This window comes from Cervus elaphus, chromosome 11 (genome assembly GCF_910594005.1).
Source record: "Cervus elaphus chromosome 11, mCerEla1.1, whole genome shotgun sequence".
In the NCBI taxonomy this organism is placed as follows: Eukaryota; Metazoa; Chordata; class Mammalia; order Artiodactyla; family Cervidae; genus Cervus; species Cervus elaphus.
The window spans coordinates 102,564,245-102,574,640 of record NC_057825.1 but is presented as its reverse complement, the minus strand read 5'-3'; the positions used below and the strand labels follow the sequence as shown (position 1 = coordinate 102,574,640).

At 39.0% G+C, this 10,396-nt stretch overlaps 1 protein-coding gene across 1 annotated transcript; it reads right to left on the bottom strand.

Annotated features, from left to right (window-relative positions):
- Window positions 1–7,278: 7,278 nt before the first annotated feature.
- LOC122703155 (olfactory receptor 140-like) lies at window positions 7,279–8,088 on the bottom strand. The gene has a single exon (XM_043917209.1). The coding sequence runs from the start codon at window positions 8,086–8,088 to the stop codon at window positions 7,279–7,281; it is 810 nt and encodes a 269-aa protein (XP_043773144.1).
- Between the last annotated feature and the right edge of the window lie 2,308 nt (window positions 8,089–10,396).

Below are 10,396 nucleotides of genomic sequence, written 5' to 3'. Positions count from 1 at the left end.
GGGAGGTAATTTTGATAGGATCAGAGTTTCTGATGATTTTGAAAAACACATTTAAAACATATCTAAATGTCCAAGAATTTATATAGGAGACAACCTCTGTGGATAGGAGCAGAATTTAGATATGAAAGTTTTCTAAAAAAGGCAGCCAGATATAAACAATTTGCAAAATCATTCATGGAACTGCCTGCCATTTAGCTATATTTGAGTTTAATTTGTAAACAGTTTCCAATATATATCTTAGAAAAAAACATCATTACTGAGACATTTTCCTTTAGGTAATAGACTCATGTTAAAGAGAATGAAGTGTTATTTTCAAATGACACAGGATTTCAAAAAGTGTAGACTTGCATCAATTCAACTGCACCCCTTTGAGGCTGTGTCTCCACGGACTGAGGGCACTAATCACCATGCCAATGAATTCCCATCCCCCCTTGCAATGATCCATATTTCCCAGGAGTGGAGCCTCACTGGAGCTAGGCCAAACTGATGCTCCACAAACACACAACCAGATCATGGTGGGTGATAACTACTGAATTATTTGTTGAACTAAGTTCTCTTCTTCAGTAGAATAACCACACAATGATTCATCTGCCTGATAATAGAGATGAAGAAAAGTCAGTAGGACTTATTCTTGATCACCTTGCTAGCCCCAGGGCTCAATTTTTCCGTCACCTGATCTGGAGTTCTCTGTATCTTTCAAGACTGTTATTAAAATAGTATCACATCTAACTGCCATTATAAAGCATTTACAAATGTTCCTCAGTAAGAATAAAGAAAGGCTAAATTCTTTCACACTCCTTAAAAATTGGTATTCTCAAATAGCATGTTTAAAATTTAGAAATATTTGAGGTTAGGGCCATTATTCTTTTTCTACTATTAATAATAAAAAAAATCAGTATCCTACATTTGCAACACACCTCACAGACTATAACTGGTCCAATAAACATAGTTGACCACACTCTCAGAAATCTTCAGAGAAGCAAGAGTCTCTCAGTTTTACTGAAGGTCAGGTGATGGGCCAACCTCTGCTTGGATTAACTTTCCTAACATTCTAAAGTTACTCCATGCTCTCATCTAACAATATAGACATAAGTTACGGCAACTTGGACTTCCCAGATGGCTCAGATGGTAATCTTCATGCAATGCAGGAGACCCATGTTCTATCCCTGGGTTGGGAAGATCTCCTGGAGGAGGGCATGGCAACCCACTCCAGTATTCCTGCCTGGAGAATCCCAGGGACAGAGGAGCCTGGCGGGCAACAGTCCATGGGATTGCAAAGAGTTGGTCATGACTGAGCGATTAAGCACAGCATGCAGCACAGGGCATCTTTACACAATTTTTTTTTCACTATTACCCCCCCCCCAAAAAAAAGGTATTTTGTTGGATGTTTCGTTTCCTTAATCACTTTCTCTTCTGAAATAGGAATGCCACAAATTTGCTATCTTTTTATGTGATTTATGTAAGTCTGTGCATTATATACAAAAACTGTAAAAAAATGTTCATCGCCTAAGAAATGATTTTTACTTCCTTGGGAAATATATTACCCTCGTTTCAAATGCATATTTTAAAATAACTTGCTTATTTTTGAAAATGGAAGGAGGTTAGTATGGTCATTTAAACTCTGAGTAAACTGAAATTTTAGCTGTGCTTCAAACAACTGCACAAATCTGTATGCATTTTATTCTCTGCTACATCACCCTTTCATAAAACATTCTTCATATTACCCATTACTAACAGAATTTTACTTTCCATTTCTTTACTTGCTTATTATTTACTTATTCACCACTGGAATTAGTTCCACACAAATATAACTCTATTTGTATTATTCAAAGCCATATACCCAAATCCTACAGTTTTTTTTTCCACTGTAGACACTGAACAGTATTTTTGAATGAATTTAATGTCTAATTTTCCTAAACTGAATTGACCATGAAACCATTTTTTCCAGTAATAAATGTTAACATTGTGGGACAACAATGGCAAAAGTCCTATAGAAATAACACCTGTTTAGCTCCTCAAGGTGCTACCCTCATGCCCAAACTCAGTATCAATTTCCTCAATAGTTAAGCTATTTTTTTTCCTCCAAACAACTTTCACCCAAGTGCCACTTTCTTTGAAATTCAACCATTTGAATTTCATTTCTTGAGCCGATTCTATTTCACTTTTCATGATGCCCGTGAAGGGTAATATATCTTCAAAGATGAAACCATCAGGTGGCTTCTCTCTAACAAAAGTGGAATCAAGAAAGTGCACGTCACCTGAGGAATGAAGGTCAAGGGAGAGCTGAGAGAGGACCGTGTCCCTGCCCCACCAAAAGGGAAAGATGTCTCAGTGGCAGTATCCACAATGTGCCAAATGATCATACCTGTGTTTTGATATTTTCACATCATGACAACAAGGACTACTGTTGTCAGGTGAGAAGAGAGGAAGCAAACAAAGTCTAAAAGACTTGATGTGTGGCTTACCTTCACTGAGTCATATATTTTTCTATTAAAGGCAGTAAAATCCTCCTTAATTACACTTGTGGCTTAAATTATATAAAGAACCTATGAAAACGTATGCCTTAAAGTTGTGTTAGTTGTTCAGTCATGTCCAGCTCTTTGTGAGCCCACAGACTATAGCCCACCAGCCTCCTATGTCCATGGAATTTCCCAGACAAGAATATTGGAATGTGTTGACATTCCCTTCTCCAGGGGATATTCCTGACCTAGTGATCAAACCTGCATCTCTTGTGTAAGTGGTGCTAGTCTTCATGCATATAAATTTTATTAATATTAATTTAATTTATTAATTTTACTAAAAAATAGTCGTCTTATGAAGATAAACCTTGAATTAGCTGTCAATTTATGTTTAAATATAAATTAAAATTGTTACTGCTAATTAATTCAAATTTTAAAAGCTCAGCCATGACTTCAGATTCAATAGAGCAAGTACTTCAGTGTTACCACATTGCAGAGGGAGAGTCTTTTTCAGTTACTGGTTATTAAATATATTATATTTGCTTAAATATTCACTTTTCTATTCTAGCATGTAGGTATGAAAGCTTCAAACTCTAACTCAAACCTTTTCACTAGACTGTATATAGATAGTTTCACTATATTTGATTGGTTTCATCAGGAAAACAAGAAGGGGAAGGGAGAGAAAAGCCTTATAGTTGGCCTTCAACAATAGAGAACTCACTTTCCTCACTTAATGCCTAATAATTTCACTAAAGTCCAGATTAAAATAATGTGTCCTTATATAAAGATCCACACATTTATCTCATTAATTTTAAAGAAACATACTCGCATGCTTATATGTTTTATTTATTTATTTTTAAATTGGAAATAATTAGGTGACTGTTAGTCTTCAAGAGACATTCTTGATGATGAGTATGAAGGGATGCCTTAATATACCTTAAACTTACTCACAAGCCAGCAAGTCTCCAGATGAGAATGGCAGATTGCCTTATATTTCCATCTTCAGCTCTGAAACCTTCTAAGTCTTCTGTTGACAATTTATAATATACACTTCATTAAACTTCTCACCCCCTCCCCCAGCAAGCCCTTCATATAGCCCCAAATGGCCTTAGTTTTCTTCTTCAGATCCTCCCTTTAGTCTTAGAGTATAAGCAACATTTATTCAAGAGTTTCCCCATTCTTATCCCTGGATTATGCTCACCTAATTTCTAACAGTCACAAGACAAAATGAACCACATATTATTTAAGTCTAGACTCTTGAAATGCTTAATTATCATTATCAATTGTAAACTCGATCATTTTAACAGCTTAAGGGGCTTCCCAGTGGACCAGTTAGATCCCTGTGTTGAGAAGATCCCCTGGAGTAAGGCAAGGCAACCCAGTCCAGTATTCTTCTCTGATGAATCCAAGGAACAGAGGAACTTGGTGAAGAATCTGCCTGCAATGCAGGAGACCTCCATTCAATGTCTGGATCAGGAAGATCCCCTGGAGAAGGGATAGGCTAACAACCCCAGTATTCTTGGGCTTCCCTTGTGGCTCAGCTGGTAAAGAATCTGCCTGAAATTCAGGAGACCTGGGTTTGATCCCTGAGTTGGGAAGATCCCCTGGAGATGGGAAAGGCTACCCACTCCAGTATTCTGGTCTGGAGAATTCCATGGACAGTCCATGGGGTCGCAAAGAGTCAGATATGAATGAGCAACAAAGCAAATCATTAAGACCGCAGATATTAGCCTCGTCTGTAGACCCAAACATACTACAGACAACAATGTTTTGTTTGAAAGAAAGTAAGACTGAGTTTGAAAGACCTGAATTGGAAATTCATCGCTGAAACTTTTGAAAGGAAGCTGGATTGCAGTGAAATAGTTCCTGACACACTAATGAGGGAAACACATGTGATGTGAGGCAAAGTGAACCTCTCTTGGCTTCAATTTGTTCTCTGTAAAATGGGGATAATAATAATGAAACTACCAGCTTAGGACGTGGATGAATCAACTGATGTCTGATGGATAATAAAATGATCATGTGATGTAAATACATTTATCAGACCTACAGAGCAATAGCTTTAGAACCTAAACATATACCTCTTGTTGAAATTTAATAAAAGGTGTTTACCTACCTCCCCACAAAAAGAAAAAATCTTCAAAGACCCAGATAATCACGATGTTGAGAAAACTCACCTAGAGCCAGACATCCTGGAATGTGAAGTCAAGTGGGCCTTAGGAAGCTTCACTACGAACAAAGCAAGTGGAAGTGATGGAATTCCAGTTGAGCTATTTCAAATCCTGAAAGATGATGCTGTGAAAGTGCTGCACTCAATATGCCAGCAAATTTGGAAAACTCAGCAGTGGCCACAAGACTGGAAAAGGTCAGTTTTCATTCCAATCTTAAAGAAAGGCAATTCCAAAGAATGCTCAAACTACTTCACAGTTGCACTCATCTCACATGCTAGTAAAGTAATGCTCAAAATTCTCCAAGCCAGGCTTCAGCGGTACGTGAACCGTGAACTTCCAGATGTTCAAGCCAGTTTTAGACAAGGCAGAGGAACCAGAGATCAAATTGCCAACATCTGTTGGATCATCAAAAGAGGAAGAGAGTTCCAGAGAAACATATATTTCTGCTTTATTGCCTATGTCAAAGCCTTTGACTGTGTGAATCACAATAAACTGTGGAAAATTCTGAAAGAGATGGGAATACCAGACCACCTGGCCTGCCTCCTGAAAAATCTGTAAGCAGGTCAGGAAGCAACAGTTAGAACTGGACAAGGAACAACAGACTGGTTCCAAATGGGAAAAGGAGCACATCAAGGCTGTATATTGTCACCCTGCTTATTTAACTTATATACAGAGTATGCAATGAGAAATGCTGGGCTTGATGAAGCACAAGCTGGAATCAAGATTGTTGGGAGAAATATCAATAACCTCAGATATGCAGATGACACCACCCTTATGGCAGAAAGTTATGAAGAACTAAAGAGCCTCTTGATGAAAGTGAAAGAGGAGAGTGAAAAAGGTGGCTTAAAGCTCAACATTCAGAAAACTAAGATCATGGCATCCAGTCCCATCATTTCATGACAAATAGATGGAAAAACAGTGGAAACAATGGCAGATTTTATTTTTTTGGGGGGAGGGGGGAGTCCAAAATCACTGCAGATAGTGACTGCAGCCATGAAATTAAAAGACACTAACTCCTTGGGAGAAAAGTTATGACCAACACAGACATCATATTAAAAAGCAGAGACGTTACTTTGCCAACAAAGGTCCACCTAGTCAAGACTATGGTTTTTCCAGTAGTCATATATGGATGTGAAAGTTGAACTATAAAGAAAGTTGAGTGCTGAAGAATTAATGCTTTTGAACTGTGGTATTGGAGAAGACTCTTGAGAGTCCCTTGGACTGCAAGGAGATCCAACCAGTCTATCCTAAAGGTAATCAGTCCTGAATATTCATTGGAAGGACTGATTCTGAAGCTGAAACTCCAATACTTTGGCCACCTGATGCGAAGAGCTGACTCATTTGAAAAGGTCCTGATGCTGAGAAAGATCGAAGGCGGGAGGAGAAGGGGATGACAGAGGATGAGATGGTTGGATGCCATCACTGATTCAATGAACATAGTTTGGGTACTCTGGGAGTTGGTGATGGACAGAGAGACCTGGTGTGCTGCAGTCCTTGGAGTCGCAAAGAGTTGGGCGGGACTGAGCGACTGTACTGAACTGAACTGAACCCCCAACTCCAGTTTCTAATAGCTCAAGAAAAAGAAAACTTTTCCTTCAGATTCAGAAAAACTGTGAGCCATAAAGATATTTAAAGATATTTAAGAGCAAATGAAGAGTAATTTCAAAATTCTGGCTTAGTTTTTGTGCTAATAAAATAATTAAATCGTGAATTATTATTTCCTCCTTTTGTGTGTGTTTCTCTTGTTGAATTTCATAAATTAACCAAAAAAAATAGCTTTGAGTTTTTCACTCACCATCTGTCCCTTTCCCGCGTATTTATCAAAAATTTTCTTTTATTGGATTTATGATACTGCTGCTAAGTCACATCAGTCATGTCCAACTCTGTGGGACCCCATAGACGGCAGCCCACCAGGCTCCCCCGTCCCTGGGATTCTCCAGGCAAGAATACTGGAATGGGTTGCCATTTCCTTCTCCAAAGCATGAAAGTGAAAATTGAAAGTGAAGTCGCTCAGTCATGTCCGACTCTTAGCGACCCCATGGACTGTAGCCTACCAGGCTCCTCCGTCCATGGGATTCTCCAGGCAAGAGTACTGGAGTGGGTTGCCTTTGCCTTCTCCGTGGATTTATGATAGCCTAAGAAAAAACAAGTATTTTAACATGAACGTCCTATGGAAAAATCAATTTTATACATGTAACATATGTGAGAATTTGGAAAAGCAGCAATAAAACACTGGAGACTAATATACTCTACAATTATTGAACTAGGAGTTTATTGTTGTTCTTTTAATTAAGTATTCTGAAACTATGCATGTGAATATTGAAGCCTTGGCAAAGCAATTTAAAAGTTATCAAAATGCTATATAAGTACCAATCTGTTAATAAATATTAAACAAATATTATTTTATAGGCCTTTCTTTTTCATCAATGAGCTGCAAAATTTATTAACTTTTTTCTCACAATCTAAAGCAGATATAATCCTTCCTATGTATATAAATAATCACTTTCTTGGCATCCTGAATATCCTAAGTGACCCTCTGCTTCAACAGATTCCTCATAGCTTTTTTCACTTCTGTGTTTCTCACTGTGTAAATGATAGGATTTAACATGGGACAGAGGATTGCAAAGAACATAGTCACCCACTTGTCCTCAAGGTAAATGGCCACAGGACATGTGTAGGTGAACATACAAGGACCAAAAAAGAGAGCCACTACTATAAAGTGGGACACATGTAGAGAGGGCTTTTTGCCATCCTTCAGAGCCATGGAATTTCAAGGAGCTCAGGATAGCTATGTAGGAGGTGACTAGGATGACAAAAAGAAGCAAACACATGCCCCCACTGTTGGCTGCCACCACTATTCCCAGCCTATAGCAGTCGCTGCAGGCAAGTTTCAACAGGGAGAAGAAATCACACAAAATGGTCAATGACATTGGGACCACAGAATGTAAAGTCCATTGAGAAAAGGATCTAGACTGTACCACGCAGGATCCCTCCAATCCAGGCCGCCACCACCAGGAACTAGCAGAACTCCTGTCTCGTGATGGTTGCATGATGGTCGTGTGGTGCAAAGGCTTACAGATGGCCGCATAGTGGTCATAGGCCATGCCAGTGAGGACAGAGATCTCTGATCCTCCTATGAAGTGCTCCAAAAAGAGCTGAGTTTGGCAGCCACCCCAGGAGATGGTTTTCCTCTGGTACAATAGATCAATCATCATTTTGGGCATGCTCACAAAGGTGAAGGAAGTATCTAATAAGGCCAAGTAAGTGAGAAAGAAGTACATGGGAACAGAAAGTGTGGGACTGAGGGAGATAGTGATGACAATGAGCAGATTGGCCAACACAGTAAACAGGAAGATGAACAAAAAGACAACAAAGAGTATTTTCTGCAGGTGTGGATTCTGTGGGAGTCCCAGGAAGATAAATTCAGTCACTTTGTTGGGAGGCCCGAGGACATCCATCCAGCAAGTAATACCTTCCTGAGCCTGTATTACCTACAAAGAATAAAGAATGATACTTGTTAATCTTGAAAGCATTATGATCTGACTGTCTCAGAATAAAAAGAGCACAGTCATGGTGACTGTGGAGCATATCCTTGGTAATTTGCCCCAGTTCTCCTTTCAAGTCTTTCTTATTTTTTCCCATGATGCTTTCCATTTCTTCAAACACTCAGATCTTGTCACCTGTAAAACATCTCTAGGACAATGTTTGAGGTTATAATTTACTGATAAAGCACTGGGCTGTCTCCATGAGATCTGAATTCTCCTAGTGGTTTCAACTCTACATGACTCTACAGTCATCTAAGTGCTCCAAACTTCCATAAATTCCTCTGTGTCTGTGAGGCTACTAATTGTAATTTTCAAATGTGTCTTATAAGCTGAGAAGTGCTACAGAGAAGTAAGAGTTATTTCCTTTTGCATGAAAATTTAGATTTGAAGTCTCACATCTGTGGAAAGAAAAAGCATGATCAACAAGTGTCTGTCATAAGAAGGGAGTTTAGGGAAGTGTACATAAATCCTTGGTGACAAAAACTCACTGGTACCTACCAGAACACGTTAGCTATTCAGGTGTGTTTCATCACTGTCCCTACCATAGTGGCTGGCATAATATCTACAGTGGATGAGTGTTTGACACTGAATTGTCATCTTTCAAGGATCAGCATATGCCTCCTTCTCCAAACCATAATCTCAGATGAAATTCAAATGTTCTTGTCCTTCGGCTCTGTTCACCTATAATCTCTCTACTTTATGAGAAAATTAGACATTTGAAAGGAAGCTACATTCTAGTGTAATCGCTTCTGAGTGAAAAAGTTGGTTTAAAACTCAACATTCAGAAAGGTAAGATTAGGCATCTGGTCCCAACACTTCATGCCAAATAGTTGGGGAAACAGTGGAAACAGTGACAGACTTTATTTTGGGGGACTCCAAAATCACTGCGGATGGTGACTACAGCCATAAAATTAAAAGAGGCTTACTCCTTGAAAGGAAAGTTATGACCAAGCTAGACAGCATACTAAAAAGCAGAGACATTACTTTGACAACAAAGGTGTGTCTAGTCAAAGCTGTGGTTTTTCCAGTAGTCATGTATAGATGTGAGAGTTGGATTATAAACAAAGCTGAGCACTGATGAATTGATGCTTTTGAACTGTGGTGTTGGAGAAGAGTCTTGAGAATCCCTTGGACTGCAAGAGGATCCAATCAGTCCATCCTAAAGGAAATCAGTCCTGAATATTCATTGGAAGGACTGGTGCTGAAGTTGAAGTTCCAATACTCTGGCCACCTGATGCGAAGAGCTGACTCATTTGAAAAGACACTGATGCTGGGAAAGACTGAAGATGGGAGAAAGGGACGGCAGAGGATGACATGGTTGGATGACATCAGCAACTCAATGGACATGAGTTTGGGTAAACTCTGGGAGTTGGTGATGGACAGGGCAGCCTGACGTGCTGCAGTCTATGGGGTCACAAAGAGTCGGACACAACTGAGCAACTAAACTGAATTGAACTGACACACTCTCTAGAGTAAATATGGAAATATTTAATTGCCTCTTGGAAAGTTCATTTTATGAGTCATTTTACTTTCAAGATAATTAGTTTGCAAACTGATAATTTGTATTCTTCAATATTATGTTCTGTGTCTGTGTGTGTGTGTATGTGTGTGTGTGCTCATGCATGCTCAGTACTGTCCAACTCTATACAATGCTATGGACTGTAGCCCACCAGGCTCCTCCATCCATGGAATTTTCCAAGCAAGAATAATGGAATGGGCTACCATTTCCTGTTCTGCATACAATTTAACATAGTCATATTCTGTGAATTTACAGTTTCAGTAGACTTGATAAAAAAATATTCTTGCATAGGTGTTCAATACACAAGGATCTATCAAGTAAAGAAAATTACTACTTTTCAAAGTTCTAAAAATAAGAAAAAAAAATTAATGAGGAGAACAGAAATAGTTGGCTAGAAATTTTAGTCAATGCACTATACATATATATACCAATGACAACAAATACTATTTAGTTAATTCAGTTGCTCAGTCATGTCTGACTCTTTGTGACCCCATGGACTGCAGGATGCCAGGCCTCCCTGTCCATCAGCAACTCCCAGAGTTTCCTCAAACTCATGTCCATCACATAGGTGATGCCATCCAACCCTGTAGTCCCCTTCTTGTCCCGCCTTCAATCTTTCCCAGCATCAGGGTCTTTTCAAAAGAGTCAGCTCTTTACAGCAGGTGGCCAGAGTATTGGAGTTTCATCTTCAACATCAGTCTT